We start from the raw sequence: 17,736 nt of genomic DNA, 5'->3' as shown, positions 1-17,736 counted from the left end.
ACTTTGTCTCCAACCTTTGGCTTTCTTTGTGATTTCCATCTGCTAAGGTTTTCCATAACCAGTTTCAGTCAGAAGAAACCTTGTGAAAAACCTGACTGGGCCATGGGCCTGGTTGCCATGGAAAGCCAATTAACAAGTCAATTAAAAAGCCAACTATGAGCTCTTTCCCTCTCAAATGCATCTCTAGCCTGCCTAAGTCTTAACTGGTCACTAATAAGTACCTCATTATCATAAGCACCTTGCATGACAGAATGTGTGCTATGTATAGATTAGATTACTAGTTCCTGGTTGAAGACATCTGAAGACATATTTGATTGTTGCACATTGGGGTTTCCCACTGTTTCTAAGGTTGATGACACATCTATGTTTCCTACAGTGCACAGTAAAGCCCAACCCAATGAAGTATCTGACTCTAAGTGTCAATCACACTCATGAATGACTGGACCTCCTCACATAAGGTGCCTGGTACACGAGAATCTTGATAAATTCGTTGCCTGTGCTTGCGCTGTCACACCATGTACTCGTGAATGTGTGCTTTAGAGACCTCAGCTCTGTTTACCGATGCAATAACACATGCCTGTTATGTTATATATTACAACGTGATTTGAAATTTAAATATATAAAGGCACAGCAATGTGCAGAATGCTACTTTTTTTCTTCCTAAACTGGTCTGTACACAGATGCATTTGCTCAGCTAATATAATCACTAACTCAGTTATATCTTATTGTGTGGTGCTGTTTTTCTAAACGGTATAATGTGTAGGACATAGATGGACTCTCTGGGGATTTGAGTAGTAGAAGAACAAATTTAAACCTCTCTTTCCTCTGTGCTTTCCTCTGTCTCCTGTGGGAGAGTACTTTAGGATTCTTATTCATTCATTTATTTTCACATTCAATAGAATTTCTGAGTGATTAGCATATGTCAGGCAAGGCTCTAAGTTCTGTGGTTACAGCTTCAAGCAAAGCAGATATGGTCCACACACATGTCTCTACACTGAATAGATAACAAGACCTTTTAAAATGCAATTTTCAGATACTATACATGCTAATAAAAACATAAAAGGGATCAAGATATTGGAAGGTTAGTATGTTTAAGTGGCAGGGTTATTATTTCAGGTGAAGTACTCAGAGAATTTTCTATGGCCTGGACTTGACTCAAAGTGATGTGGGGTAGCAGTGTTTGAGGGGATGTCAGGCCAGGAATATATCTGACCTACCCAAGAGACAACAATATAGTCATGGAAATTGGTTCAGTGTGTTTGAAGAGCAATAAGGAGGGATCCTGCAGCAAGAAAAGAACGAAGAAAAGAGTGGAAAGAGTCAGAAAGAAGCCAAGGGTTGGTAAACTAAAGAAGCAGTGAATTTTCTAATATGAATGAGATGGGGAGCCATTAGGATGGTGAGGAGTGGGGCATCCTGGTCTAATCTGAGTTTCTATCAGGTCATTCTCACGGCCAGGAAATGCAGCTTAGAGAAGATGACAACACCGTCAGTGAAAGGTGATGTTATCTGTGTAGCTAAGGATGAGACGGTAGAGATGGTGAGAAGTCAACATTGCCACAGATTTAAAAGCGTGGCCAGGTGCATTGATTCAGTGACTTGTTGAGGGCAGGGAAAAGAAGAGATGCCAAGGACAACCCTGGCATTGCAACATAAGCAGTGGGACAGATGGACTTGGTGTTTCTTAAGACGCGGCCACTAATTCAGCAGCAGAGCTAGCAAGGGACCCCAGCATCTCAGTTTCAAACTTCTTAACGTGAAGACATTATTTAAATCTACTAGTGGAGATGGCAAGAAGGTCGCCGATTGTAAGACATGCATCTGAATGGAGTCTCACTCACTAGGGAGTTGGTTCAGGTTGGAAAATAGTATTTTGGAGTGTTCTAGAGATGCTTTTAAAGTCTACATATACATGATTTTTAAACTCTTAAAAGTTCCTGGTGGGGGGCATCTAGAAAGCATAAAGACCCAAGGACTAAACTCTGAAACAAGTGTGAAGACAAAAATCAAATATATAACAACAAAAACAATTAGTGTGGAAAGAAGAGATCCATGCCTAGAATGATACTGTGACTCTTTAGGAAAGGACTTCCAGGTAACCCAGAGGCTGCAACTGTAGTTAATGAGCAGAAACTTCAAGTGAGACTTGTTCCAAAATAGTTGGGAACTATATTTCCATCTGTGTGTGACTGTTAACATTTTAGCATGGTGAGGTAGAGAATTGAATTTAGTCATGAACAGTTTTCCCCAGAAGATTGAGAGGAAGTAAGAAGGGAGTGGAAAATAGAGAAGGAAGTGAGGTTCTAAGAAGATACCATAGATTCTAGGCATCACAAGAAAAGAAGGGAAGATGCACTAGTCAGGGGAATGAAGAACTAAAGAGTCATCAAACTGTTGGAATCATACCTTGGGTCTTTTCATGTGCAGCACAAGTCAAATTGTATCAGTAAAGATCATGCATGGCTCTGTGCATGAATAGAAAACTAGATAGTAAAGGATGGTAAATTAATAGCCCAAAAATAATAGGACAGTATAATAATCATTTATGAATTATCCCTTTGTGTAATTTTTATAAACTTATAAAAGTACTTCCAAATAAATTGAAACATACCAAAATTAACCACACCCAAATTTTATATAATGTAATGAATGAATGGTTATAATTGATATATAGTTTATCTATATATTCCTCTAATGCCTTCCAAATAAGTTTCAAATACTTTTTTAATTTTATGTCCTCAAATATAATATTACCAGAAAAGACAGATTTTTCCAAGGTCTCAGAAACGTTCTAGAAAATATCTTTAAAAATCAAGTTGTCACCAGCCTACTTCCTAGAACTTTTTTTTTACTTTTACTATCTACTTACCTTTTGAAATACATTTAGAGTCATACAATCATATACTAGATTATGCTTTCTCAAATAACTATTATCAATTCTCCTACCAAGTTAATAATTTGATTTTCAAAGCGGACCCACGAATAGTTAGTGCCACCACAGAAATGAAGTGTTGTGGGTTGGGTGACTTGTTTTCCAAAGTGACTCACTTCCAGATCTGTAACTTGACTGCTGTTGGTAGTGCTGTTATTGATGTGATGTGTCTTACTCCATTTTATTTCCATCCTTTCACTCTCACTCCGAAGATCCACAGCCTCTCTCAACCCTTTTCTTCTACCTGGTCCCTCCTGTTTTCATCTACAGCCCTACTCCCTCCACATCTATATAACTGATCTCCAGTAAAGGCCACATGGCTTCTAGATTCTCGCCTTGTTCTTGCTTCTCTTTAAGCAACTAGATCCAATATGTTGCTGGCGCTGTAAAGGCTTTCTTCTACTTTTCGTCATCTCCTGTGTCCTCCCCTTCTTCTGGCCAAACTGGATTTCTTATCATCAGGATCTTGACTCTAATCTTAGTGTTTATTGCAGTAACCAGATCTCTGATTAATAAATCCACACTGTTCTGATAAGTTGAGACATAATAAATATAGTATATATGGCATATTTATATGTGTATGTATGTATGTATGTATAGATCACCTCTTGTTATTCTCTTAATTTATATACACATTTTTACTCTGATATGAAGGTGTAATATTTCTAAAAAAGATTTTTGTAAGCTAAAAAATTGAATAAATTAACACCACTAATAGTTTTGTTTCAATAAAATACTGAATGAAAGAAGGGATAAATGAGTGAGTTCAAATAGTTACTTTGTTTGGCTTTGTTGCTGGGTAATATAAGGCATTAATGGGATGAATCTTTATAAACAAACACAGTATACAGAATCATTCACATTTCTTATAAATGTCAGCTAAACAAATCCTCATACTTTGATTCCCACTGAACTGTCCTTCCCAAATTTTTGAGGGTTATTAAATAGCTAATTATTCTAATGAAGTCACTGGGTTTTTTGTTTTGTTTTGTTTTTAGCATTTCTTTTTGAAGGTTGAATTAGATTAAAACAATTTCTTGAGTTCGGTAAGATGTAAGAGAGAAAAGCTAATGACGGTCCAACCACTCCCTGGCTCCAATTCTCTCCCATTTTCTTCATGTCTCTATAGTTCATACCGTGCCACTCCTACAACCTACTGGGTATCTCTGGCATTTTAAAGAGAAAAGGGAAAAGGAATCTGGGGTACAGTAGGTCTCTGAACTCCCCTCTAGTACTAGACATAGTAAGAAACTCAAGAGAAGGAAATTTTAAGTGTTTTCCCATGGGAAAAAACATCTCCCTGTATTTTGTTTTCTATAACACATAATCGTATATATTTGACGTGAAAGAGACAAGTATTCATCCTCCTATGATTGGAAGAAAAACAAAATCAAAACCTGTGTCATTGTCTCAATCCTTATGAACTTGCCATGATGTCTATAAAACTCCACCAACGTCGTGAGATAAAAGAAAAACAGTGAGACAAAAGAGCCATGGGAGTCAGCAGACCACACACCTGCTGCCGCTCATATGCGTACCTCTTTTCAGGGCTGCAAAGACAGAGAGAAATGGGAGGAACGATGATGCAAAGTCAGTAAAGTTTTTCATGTGCAAAATTAGACTTTTGCATCCGTTGAAACTGAGCCTTCCCAAAATTTTAAAAGGTATGCACCTGCAAATGCTTCTGTTCATCTTGTCTGCCAAGAATTAACAATCTTCAGTAGTGTTTGTCCGACCTTTCTATCCTGCTTGAAACAGCCACCTGTCGTCACCGTGTGTTAACGTTGGTTCCCATATATGTAATGCCATGCCGCCATGTTCTCTTCATCCCTCATGTCACCTAAGCATGTAGCGTGCTATTTCTCTGCTGCCGTATACATTCCGTATACATTTCTGTTCTTCCTTGCAAGACTGTGAATGCTTCGGCCACTCCAATCGGTGCAGTTATATCGATCTGCTAAACACAGTCATTTGCGTGAGCTGTAAACACAACACTAGAGGGCAGCACTGTGAGTTATGCAGGCTGGGCTACTTCAGAAATGCTTCTGCACAGCTGGACGATGAGAATGTGTGCATAGGTCAGTTCCATTACGATTTCAGCTTTTGTTCTGTGCCTTTGGAGCTATGGGGAGCTGGTTAGGGTGAAGAAGCTGGGGACTGCACGACAGCTGAGCCAGAATGAATATCCTCAACGAAGTAAATATCCTTGGTGGACTGAAACTTCGCTTGCGTTTGGATAAAGCCATACTTGGTTTTGGCGGGAGGGTGGAATTTTACTCCTTATATTGTTACTTTAAAGATGATGTCATGAGAAATCCTATTTCAGAAATGAAGAATATTCGAATTTTTTCCTCTTCTCTCTCTCTCTCTCTCTCTCTCTCTCTCTCTCTCTCTCTCTCTCCCTCTCCCTCTCCCTCTCCCTCTCCCTCTCCCTCTCCCTCTCCCTCTCCCTCTCCCTCTCTCTCTCTCTCTCTCTCTCTCTCTCTCTCTCTCTCTCTCTCGTCCCTTTAACTTTTTGCATGAAATCTTAAAATCTGATAATTTTTTTATCTGATTTTATTCACCTCAAATTGTACATTCAACCTTTAAGATGATAATTAACTATATTAGGTAAGAAACTTTGTGGTAGAAACTCAGCTATAATTGACGATGATCTACAAATATTGGTTTATTAAAAATGTTGCTATTAAAAATTGAAAGCTACGAGAAAGGTCTAATGCAAACGTTTGCTACCTTTTCTATCTACAGTAATGAAATTCCATTTATTGGATTTTTCTATTGTTCCCAGAGGAAGAGTAATTTCTCAAAACTTCTCCAGGTTATAAATTCTGTTAGATCATAAGGTATATGAACCATAGAAAATAGGGTCTTGGAAAGAAATCCCAGGAGCCTCGTCCCTCCACCATAACTGAATATTCTCAGTCAGGAATAATTTTCTTCCCTTTTGGAAAGGTTTCTTCTCCTTTCTGTATGAAGACCCTGACTCCTAGGAAGGAAGTCTGGAACCAGGAAAGCTGGGGCACCAGTGCAAGTGGTAGTTGAATGAAAAGAACCAGGAATTTGAGGCAGGCTTTGGCTACATAGTGGACAGAGACCAGCCTGTATCACATGAGCCCCTATCTCAAAACAGGGGTGTGAGAGAGCCTGATAGAGAAACAATAAATGGAATTTCATTGTATAACTTACTCTTAAAAATGTGTATAGTTGAAGTGTGATGCTTGTCACCACACCAATAATTATACAGGCAGAGTTTTCCAGAGACAAAGTTCAGTAGGGTTGATAAGTTGGAAAATTAGAACATAGTAGACAGAAAATGAAAAGTGATCTTTTTATCAAAAAAAAGAGGTAGTTTTTCAATTCAACCGTGTGTCATGGATCCCCAATTTCTGCCTTCAGTGTGACAAACATGGACACTCTTGTCTACTATCATTGAATAGCTCTATGGTTATTTTGACTTTATTGGGACCAAGTTTGCACAACACCGTTTATGTCTGCAATATTTTCTATCTCTTTCAAAATGCTTCTTTATTTATTATTTGTGAATTAGTGGAGAAAGTACTGGAGTTAGATGCTGGAGAGCTGGGTTCAAGACCCAGTTTCCTATTGCCTAGCTATGTGCCTTAGGTAAGTCATTTAAACCTCCTGGCTTTTTCGTAAGCAAGTGGACAGGAAACATTGGTAAAGCGTGCCCTGACCTGCAATTAAAAAGCAAAAAAAACAACTAATTCTCATTAACAAACAATAGGGTAAGTATTATAAAAAATTTTTCCTCTTTTATATTTTGGGGGAAAAAGACATATTGCCCCAACTTCTATAATCTTAGCAAAGAACATCCTGACTTTATAGACAGAACACTCTCTCCTAACCACTCTAGCACAGCTAGCAAACTAAAAATGCCTAGATTTTACCTCAAGTACGCTGTTTGCAGGACAGCTGCCAACCTACTGTCGTCTTATAAAAAGGAGTCCAATTACCTTCCTAACACGTAGGTTACAAAGACATGAGGATATTAATATAAACAAAAAGATGCACAGCTTTGTTAATTTTAAATGTAGAATGTATTCTGCTGTATGCTACTTGTAAATACCCTGTTATTAGAACAGAAAAAGTTAAGTAACTAGGACCCCTAGAACAAACCTAACCCGTTCATATACATATACATATACATATACATATACATATACATATACACATACACATACACATACATATACATATACATATACACATACACATACATATACACATTCATATATACATATTCATATATACATGCTCATATGTATATGCATATATAGGTGAAATTAAGGTATTTCAAATTTAAATACTTTAAATAAAGCAAAGCAAGAAGACTTTACAGGGAAACATTAACTATTTAATTTGTAAGTATCTACCTCAGCAATAGAGAACTAATTGCTATTTAGTGCAGAAAAAACTAAAGGAATTGAAAAAAACATTTGCTTAACTCATTCTCACAGCATTGGGCACTAATTTCAGATGCTTTAAACTCTATCTACATCATCTCTAAATTAAAAAAAAACTTTTTCAAAAGTTGCTTTACTATTTTTTTTTTGCAATTGTCAATTAAATTCACCATCGAACTCTGAGGGAATAGCTCACATCTCTGTTCTATCTAGATGTTTTGAAGTCCCTTTATATTATAGAAAATATATAATATAGCTGGGTAGTTCATGTTGCCAGAGTGATTGCTGTTTTGTGGTTACTGGTGAATTTGTTTGTATTTCATACATATTCCAAGAAGAAATACAGTCATGTCTTCTGAAATACATGACATTTCCCCATGATGACGCAAGAATTACATGAAAATGGCATCCTTGTATGCTTTTGCTTCCTACAAACTTGAGCAGGAAGCTAGAGGATGCATGGTTGCTGACCTTGAGTAATCACTGTTAATAATTCCCCTAACAAGCTTTGCATCAGAAACACAGGACTCAGCTACTAAACATATCTCAAAGTTATGATGCATTATTTTTAATTCTCCTTGAAACCCACAATCAGATAATGAGAGGTTCCTTACACAGAACCAAAGAAACCCAAGACAATTTTAATGCCCATAAAAAAATTGTAGTATAATATTTTAATTGAGTTGCACAAAGTATTTTATGCTGGTTTACAATCTGACAGCCCTGTATTTTCTTTATAATTTCATGTAATAAAATATTATCCTCACAGCCACTCCTATCTATCATTGAATAGAGCTTCATAAGTGATAGATCTTTAACAACTGTACAAGGTGTACAAGGTGAAAAAGGGAAAACGTTATGCCTCTTGCCCATTTATTTTTATGACTAAGATTACATTGTCCATCTTTCTTAAAAAGGATGGGAGTTATGATGGATTAGATGTTGGGTGTTGTATCTTTAAATTTTTTAAAAGCCTATCTCGTTGATCACTGTGGAATAGTTGGAACAGCGTGTGGGTTCATACTGCCCGGGTGTAACTCCAAATGGCTTATAAAATGCCAACAACTTTTTATCAACATTCCCAATGTATAAACAAAATTAAAAACCACAGCAAAATAATTTTAAACTATTCCTATCCACACATAGACACACATTAGAATAGAAGATGCTGCTTTATAAGCCTGCTTATTAAATACAAGCCAAGCCAGGAAAAAGTAGAAATGTTTTGGAATTTCATTCTAATTTTACACACACACACACACACACACACACACACACACACACACACACACACCATTGTTAATTTTATAACTGTTTGCTTCATGAGAATGCTGAGCTCTAAAGACTGACTTAACACAACATAAATCATAATTCTAAGGTCCTCCCCATTATTTTAAGAAATTTTCATCTGTCCCAATGACAAAATTTGAGCAAAACCTCCAGGTCTAGTCAACAATGATAACTCCAAATCCTCATTGCTAATGACACAACTCAGTTATAATTAAGCTGAGCTACCCGGGGCTTTGGTCTTTTGGTGGGCTACATGGTTTTATTCAAGCTTTTACAGAGAGATCCTCACAATGGTCCCATCTTAAAACAAAGAAGATTGAAAACAGAAAGCTATAATAAACCTGCCCAAGATCACACAGCAAGGTAGCACGGAAAAGAAAGGCAGCTCAGAAATCCCTTGCTCCAAACCACCTGTGTGCCCCTAGTTGGGGGACAAAACAGTTTCCCCACTCCTGACTTAAGCTTTAAAGACCGAAGCTTCAGACATTAAAATGCCCTGTCTAAGAGTATGTAGGGATCAAGGAAGCATTCCCTTGACTTTTTATTATGCAAAACCATTGCCTTGCCCAGACAAGAAAGTTGCAGAGGCAAACATACATCTCAAAGTTTATCTTCCTTCAGATTGGGAGTAAGAAATTCATTTTTCTTTCATGGTCATTCACCCAAGCTACATAAGAGCTGCGTGACCATGGCCAGCAAACACAACAGCTAAGGGCTCATCTCAAAGCCCGGTATACATAAATAAGTTAAGACACCGTCCCAAATCATAAAGCAAAACTACCTCTAAATGAGTAAAGTGCACCCATATTGTACTCTGAAATGCTCAGCCATTCCCAGATATTGAGTGCAGCAGATAAACCCATTTGAATAATTTAAAACAGATTTTACACTGATGGAATATTGATTTATCCTTGATATACACACTTCTCATGGCATTCATTAAACCATCTACAAGATGCCCTACCAAATGGAATCTCCATTATGATCTGTTACTGGTGAAAGCATGATGTCTTATTTCCTTGGAATGGTTCAGCTCTTTTCCTCCCCTATCATAAAAATGATGCCATGGAAGGCTGAGCTAGTAAATAAATGGCCCTGAAATAGCCACATTTGCCAAAGCATTTCATTAATGGACATCTTCCTTTAAGTAAGTAGATCCTTCTAAGTAAGTGACGCTCCTGTGTTGATAACCTCTAAGCCACTCGAAGTGTCTCCAGCCTGTGTGTTGTCTTGTTTCTACAGAGTGTTATTGTAACCCTTTGGGCTCAATCCATGATCGTTGTAATGGCTCAGGATTTTGTGAGTGTAAGACTGGAACGACAGGGCCTAAATGTGATGAGTGTCTGCCAGGAAATTCCTGGTACTACGGCTGTCAACGTAAGTAACTCTGGGAGCTGCCCTCTGCCTGCTGCAGCATGGCTGATTCTGCTTGTCTAGGCTGGTCTGTGCAGCGTCTCAGAGCAGAAAAAGACCCATCCAGCTGTCAAGCTTCATAGGCTACGTAGTGTCCCAGCCTGTGTAGGAGAGTGATCCATCAGCCATCCAGCTGGCTTCTCTGAAATTTGCCCTCATCTCCTCTGATGGCTAACACAACTTATATTGAAATATTGTATGGTAGTGCATATACCTGGTCAGATCATAAATTAAGCGACACAGTAGGGAATCCAGCTTGGAAATCCTCACCACGAAATGAAGTGTGATGTGTATGTGGTTAATATATTTCCTGAACTGAAAGCTTCCCTGAAACTACAGAGTTCATAAATTCAACAATATCTGCATAACTTATAACCACCCTCGTTCTCATGCCCATCACTGAATCTTAACCTGGATCCCGAAGGGAATAAATCTAAGGCATATTGAAATGCTGTGGTAAAAGAAATGAAAAATCAATATCGTTTTCGAGACATTGGGGTTAGGTGCCACACAGTGAACCTTAGACAATTACTGTTGGTTTCATCCTCTGCAGACTCTCAAGTCTTCTGAGACGCTTGTCAGGCAGGTGGCGTGTTGGTGTGTCCGTGAAATCAAAAGCATTTAAAACTCTGCAGAAGCTTCCTGCCTCCAGTGTAACTTCTTCTGCTTTGTGGTTCTGCACTCACTCTGCTTTCCATGTTTATGAATGTACTGTGAAACACCCACAATGCATGTCCTTGGAAACAAAGATGCCCAGATAAAAAGAGAGCAAGCCATAGAGATCACCTCAGTTGTACTGCTGTCACACACACATACACACACACACACACACACACACACACACACACACACCACAAAGAAAGAAAGAAAGAGAGAGAGAGAGAGAGAGAGAAAGAAAGACAGATAAACAGAGAGAAAGACAGACAGAGAGAAAGAGAGACAGAAAGAAGGACAGGCAGACAGAAAGAAAGAAATATGGAAAAGAGATTTCAGAGCAGATTTCTATTTAGCCATAAAATATAAAGGAATTATCATTTGAGCATATAATTAATATAAAAATTACTAAGGAGGTATAGTCCCATCTTTAGGATCTTTGGAAATATCTGAGTGCTCTGTAATTATAGAACATCTCAATTCAAAATAATCATATGACAAGCCCTAACAGATCCATGTCTGGCCTACTGGACTGCACAGCTATAAATCTGTGTGTTTATTTCTCATTTGAATAAAATGGTAGCATGCAGGAAATGTAGAGACAGTTTCTACAAGAAATCATGTTATCTCTATAATACAATCATTTTATTTTCTACATAAAATTAATGGAGATAAATACTACAACAGCTAATAGCATTAGATTTCACTAGAAACATGTACAAAAACTCATCTAATTTTCTATCTGTCACTCATGTAATTTCTAGGTATCTGGTGGCTACATGTATATGTAACATAAAATGACATGCTATGAGAAAATGGACTGGAGCAATGTGAAGGGATGTTTGGCATTGGGCAGGTCAATGTTAGGGGGACCAAAAGCTAGGCGCTGAGAGGAACGGTGAAAGGTACTCAGACAGCACAAAGAAAAGCAACTCACTTGAACAGTAGCTCAAGATAAGGCTAAAAATTAAAAAGCCCGTCTGCTGTAATTTTCCAGAAAGCACTTATCCTTAAGAGTAGATTCCTGAAACCACATGACGAGATAGGATTCAGAAAGCACTCAACAGTCCTAAAACAGATGGACATAAGTCCCAGAACTGGCCATCAGGCAAAAGCAGCAAAGGAGAGATGTGTGTCAAGGTAGAAACAAGTACCTATTAATCCTGAGATTTACCAGGAAAAACAAAATAAACAAACAAAACAAAAATATCATTTCAAACCAAATTGAAAGCAAACATTTATTAAACATTCAATATCGACTAAGGGATTGACTCTGGTCAGGACCATTCCTCCAGACTTTCCCAGCTTGAATGGTCTCCTGCCACTTCTAGGCCTGTAGGCCTACAAACCTGTAGGCCACTGGACTTTGCCATGAGGCTTTGCTATTTTCCAGAACTACAATTCCCAGCATTCCAGGAAGTTACCTAATTCATGTGCAGGTGGGGTTTACAGGTTAATTTTGGGTGTACCAAGATTTATAATATGAAGAGTAGAAAGACTGTAGTTGAGATAAATGTCTCTGAGAGAAAATTTCATTAAATGCTTCTGGTTTTGTTTGTTTGAGACAAGGCCTCACTCTCTAGCCCAGACTGGTCTTGAACTCATGATGTTACTGCCTCAGCTTCTTGAATGCAGACATTAGAAGCCTGTGTCACTATGTCTGGTATCTAATATAAAGTTGGATGAGTCAGAAAAAGGAGGGGGAGTCCTGGATTATAACAAGAGTAAAATAATTGTGAGGATGCAAATTACAAATTAATTTTATCATATGACAATAGGACCCTTCAGTCAACTGCACTACACGAGCAATTGGAAGATCAGAAGAAATCCTATCACCTAAGATTTTCTTCTGGAAACAGAAAGTACACTTGAGCCTCTGATACACAATTAAAAAAAAAATCAAAAGCAAAAACAAAAAAAAAAACCCTCTGTGTCTTAGCACCCATCAACCCTAATGCTTTTCATGTGGGTGATTGCCCTTAAAAATGATGGAGTTGGTATTGAGTGCCTCCTAAATTGTAGGCATTGGGTTAATGAGAAAAGCTTCAAGGACGTAAAGATAGCTGCTGTGACATAGGTCATGGAGCCGAGTAACAGCTATGACAGAGTGAAATCAGGACAAAAAAAGATGTGTACATGGACACGTATTAGTGAGGCCCAATTGGAAATGAGGCTTGTGAAGGAAGAAACGCCTGAGATAACTACTGAGGCAGGAGCTGTCCAAGGTGGCTTGTGAGCAGAGTTGCAGGAGCCAATGGCTTGGGAAGTGTGTGTGCGTGTGTGTGTGTGTGTGTGTGTGTGTGTGTGTGTGTGTGTGTGTGTGTGTCCCAGTGGGTCTCTCTCCCTCTCCCTCTCCCTCTCCCTCTCCCTCTCCCTCTCCCTCTCCCTCTCTCTCTCTCTCTCTCTCTCTCTCTGTCTCTCTCTGTCTCTCTCTCTGTCTCTCTCTCTGTCTCTCTCTCTGTCTCTCTCTCTCTCTCTCTTTCGCCCCACCCCCCATCCCCTGCCATGTGTGTGCACATGTAGTACAGAAAATATTTTTAAAGAAGGAAAGAAAAATAGAAAGTAGATTGTGTGATGTCTTGAATTCTAACCAAGAAAAGTTTCATGTCATCATTGAAAGAACCAAAAGTACCAATATAAGAGAGATATGAGACACAATATATGCTATTAAACAAAGGTGTGTAAGAGTGAGATTTCTTTTTGGAAGCATTATTGCATTCACTAAAGGAAAGATTGAAGTAGTTCAAAACTGGATTTAACATGTTTCAAATTTACCTTTAAACACACAGATTTTTAATGTTTTGTTTTGTTTTACCTCAATCTGAAAGCCTTTATTCTCTCCCGGGATTAGATGTAATCTTAATGGTAGAGAAATTAACCTGGCAAAAAAAATCAATACCAAGAAGAAAAGAGTAGTAGAGTAAAGCTGGCCATGACATTGGTAACAATGAACTGAAAGTAAATAGACGTGTGTGTGTGTGTGTGTGTGTGTGTGTGTGTGTGTGTGTGTGTGTGTAACTGTGCCTGTGTATGTATGCATATGTTATGTCGTCATATATATTTATATATACATATATATTATATATGACCAAGTATGGTGACACACAAACACAACTGTGATCCTAGGACTTGAGAAGTAGATGCAGGAGGATAAAGAGTTTTATGTCATCCAATATTTATAGACTGCTCAAGAGTAATCTTGTCTACATAAGCTCATTTCTAAATAGAAAAACAAAAAAAGAAGAGAAGGAAGGAAAGAAGGAGAAAAAGGAGATCTTGGGGATAACAATTAGTTTAGTGTAAAGGTTGTCCAAAATAAGAAACAAAGGGAGATTGCGAGTAAAGAAACCATTTCAACTCACAGCATTTTGAAATCAGAGGTCACAGCCAAGTCTCAAACAGCGAAGCTGAAAAGAGCAAGCAGAAATCAATGCCTCTTGTCAGATGCGAAGGGTTAACTCAGTACCTGCACTGGATATGCTTGAAATATTTTCAGCTAAATACAATGTGAATCTTTACATTAGAATGAGTGGCTCCAGTGAGAGGTATGCCGTGTTCTAGAAGGACACACGTAAGATACACTAAAACCACACATTATTACCTTAAGCTACCAATACTTACTCACACTCTTAGGGGATAAGACAATTGAGATGCCACTGTCACACAAAGGAGTAAAGGCTTCTAAAATCCCATGCCCTGATGTCCAAGGCATTGAAAAAGCTGCATAATATTTTTTGAAAAAACTGATAAGACTGTTTGAAATGGGTGTATAAGAAAAAAGGAAGCCTCTTTTAAAATCTAAATTAATAATTAAGAACTTCACTCACATGCTATGTGTTGACACTCTGATGCACATTTAAGCTAAAAAAAGAAAATTAAATCATAAAAGCTTAGGTGGTAGGGAACTGTAGTAACATTTAAGTGGTAAAGATACCCTATCTTACTCTCAAGTCAGGATGTATATATGACAAAGAAGTTAACACAGTTTTAGTTGACTAAAGGTCAAAGGTCATGATCAAGCATACTGCACACATCTAGTTTTTATAACAGTTCCATCATAGCAGGGCAGGGGTGCAGGATAGCTCTTCCCTTGATGGAGGTGTTTTTCATGTGACTAGTTGAAGCATATTGGCAAACATATAATTTCGCCGATTACAGATGTCAGCCAGTGTTTATTATTTTTCTCATTGCTATGACAAAGTACCTGACAGGAAGCAATTGAAGGAAGGAAGGGTTTATTTTGGTTTATAGTTCAAGGGAAAATATTTTACCAGCATGAGGGAAGACGTGTGGCGGGGACAGGAAGCCAGCCAGTCACATTACATCTGTGCTCAACAATTAGAGGGGCAACAGGAAATGTGAGCAGGGTCTAGCTCCTAATGCTTCCCTAACCTTGCCATACAGTGCCACCAGCTGTTAGTTTTCAAACACACAAGCCTATGTGGGACATTTCACGTTCAAGCCAAACACAGCACCTCGAGACCTGTTGGTTCATGGAGACAGAATAAGAAATAGGGGTAAAATGAAAGAAGTTGTTTGCCAGTTACCATTTTACAACCACAGTTATCTCTAGCTGTCTGAGAAATGACCGGTTCCTCAATCTGTGAGAAAGTTCAAGAGATGATGAATGTGCCCTTTCTAGTGGTTATTCTGGAAGGTCTTGTGTCAATAGAGATTCCAGGGAAGATGCCTCAAATTTTCCAAGGTTGACATTAGACCAAGCCCATGGGGCAGAGGGCAAGTATGCCCAGAATGTCAGCTCAGTTATCCTTAGGGGACATGCTGGGCCACTCCACTGTCTTCCTCTGTAATTATTCTTTACTTGTGTGTCCAGGCTTTCCTCTCAAGCTACTCAGATTGTGATCTTTTTTTCATACCGTATATTTTGATGGTATTTCTTTCCTTCCTATAACTCCTTCCAGATCTTCCACATTTCTATAGCCACCCAACTTCATGGCCTTTCACTCTTTTTGAGACCAGACAAAAAAATCAAAATCAAAGCAGAATCAGCATCTTCCAGACTACGAGTGTTTTGAATCCTTTGAAAATCAACAACTAGGGATTTATAAAACCCCCTTTTTTTCTACGAATAGCTTTTGATCGCAATTCTTCTGCTACCATAATTCAAGAGTTTTTATTTCTTCCTTTCCTTTCATTCTTTTTTATTTTTATGGAGATTAATTTCTGCAAGCCTGACAACTTGTGATCATGGAGATATTAGGACAATGCTTCCAATTGGTTCTGTGAGATGAAAATTACACCTCCCGAGACAAATACCTTGAACCTAACTTGTAATTTTTCAATTGCCTCTGGTTGCTGCCCCTTCGTATCTGCTGTGTCACATTAAAATGTCCAGTTCACATTTCACCAGATGACCTTACACATTGAATCTGTTGACAGGAAGCATGTCACCTAAATGTGGATGTGTCTGTCATGCTTGAGAGCATTTACAGTCCTAGACAGCGGATTCTACTTATTTAACTCTTTTATCTCTATCACCAAAAGTTTTATTTTGTCAAAAAGTGAATGACTCATTGGATCCAAGCTTTTAATTTTCTTCCCACTAACTTGAATGTCAGCGTCATTTCCCTTGCTGAGTACCACACACAGAATGATGAACAGTAAATACCCTGAGAGGGCTCTTGCTACTCCTGCTGTCCATCTTCTCTGGGTGGGAAAGCAGTGCTCTTTAAACAGCCATTCTGAGCCTCTCAGAGGTAATTGAAAAGAGAAAATATTAGGAAAACAGAAGATAGAAAGTGGCAATGTGTAAGCATTACAAATAGTCTGGGTCTTCCTCCAGGGGAACAAAGTCCGTTTTATCAGCAAGACGAGAAAACTCAGAGCTGCCCCCAGTTGTGAAATTTCTCCTGACTCAGCACTCATGCTAAGAGCTGTTGCTTTCCAGCTGCATTTCCTGCTTTTCCCTGATATTTAACTTTGATTTAGAGTTGTCAGACAAGGCCCACCTACCTCTACCATATCAGAGACCTAGTGCCACCCCTGAGTGATGAGGCTAGGGTGTCAGGGATTATGCTGGCTGCGGGAAGTGCTGGAGCTCTCCACATACTAATGGCTCCATTCAGAGAAGCCATGAGAGGCAAATCTGACACAGCTAGCTTGGTGGGAGTAAGTGATTCAGAATGTACTCGGTATAGGATTCTACACTAAATGGATTCAAAACCTGCAATTCCTGGATTTCTAAAGGTCCACTTGTGACAAATACAGATACTGCACAATCAATAGAGCAATTTCAGGCATTTTCAACATCATAAAACACACCTGCTAGCCAGTGCTTTTGGTACCTTGCTCTCAAATCAAAAGGAGTTCTCAGTTCTCATCTGCAAAGCAAACCTTAAAATATTGACTTGGAAATCCATGTTTGTTTGTTTTTGTTTTTGTATTTTTTATTCTTTGTTGGACAGAACATTGAGAATACCAAGTATACCCAAACATAATCATTTTCATGCCACCAAACTATCCAAGTTTAACAATAAAGGCCTATATGAGCTGTCACTGCCAATGTCCCTTATCAAGTGCAGGCTCAGATGCACAGGAATAAATGCAACAGTCAGGTCCTATCTGATAGGGGATCAGAAGGAGAAGTGGAAATGAAGGTTGGAGCTCTGCTTTACTTTGGGTAGAATAAATTTGGGTCTCGCCTTGGGCCATTCTTCACACACTAGTGAATGCATATTTGATTTTGTGTGTGAATAAGAGAGACAAAGACAAAGTATCATAGTCTTATAAAGCTGTGTGTACAAAGATATGAGCTAGAAGTGTTAAAACCGAGCCCAACAACAACGCCACCCAACTTGAAACTTGCAGAAGAAAATTGTTCCTAGAGAGTCAATCCTTAGCACTCACTCTTTTTTTTTAACTTATGTATTATATATAAGTACACTGTAGCTGTCTTCAGACACACCAGAAGGGCACCAGATCTCATTACAGATGGTTGTGAGCCACCATGTGGTTGTTGGAATTTGAACTCAGGACCTCTGGAAGAGCAGTCAGTGATCTTAA

The 17,736-nt window shown here is 38.5% G+C and overlaps 1 protein-coding gene across 5 annotated transcripts in view; it reads left to right on the top strand.

The window, feature by feature from the left end:
- Positions 1-17,736, top strand: part of Ntng1 (netrin G1) — a 363,053-nt gene that overhangs the window by 303,299 nt on the left and 42,018 nt on the right. Inside the window, exons 6-7 of one of the 5 annotated variants that reach the window (NM_001106465.1) lie at positions 4,843-5,010; positions 9,889-10,023. The exons of 3 other annotated variants lie outside the window; for them this stretch is intronic. In NM_001106465.1, the coding sequence (NP_001099935.1) occupies positions 4,843-5,010; positions 9,889-10,023 (303 nt within the window). The remainder of the gene's footprint in view (positions 1-4,842; positions 5,011-9,888; positions 10,024-17,736) is intronic. One more of the 5 variants, XM_017590776.3, reaches the window with a different exon arrangement.

Source organism: Rattus norvegicus, chromosome 2 (genome assembly GCF_036323735.1).
Source record: "Rattus norvegicus strain BN/NHsdMcwi chromosome 2, GRCr8, whole genome shotgun sequence".
NCBI lineage: Eukaryota > Metazoa > Chordata > Mammalia > Rodentia > Muridae > Rattus > Rattus norvegicus.
Note: the sequence above shows the minus strand (reverse complement) of the source record. Positions and strands in the feature narration are given on the sequence as shown.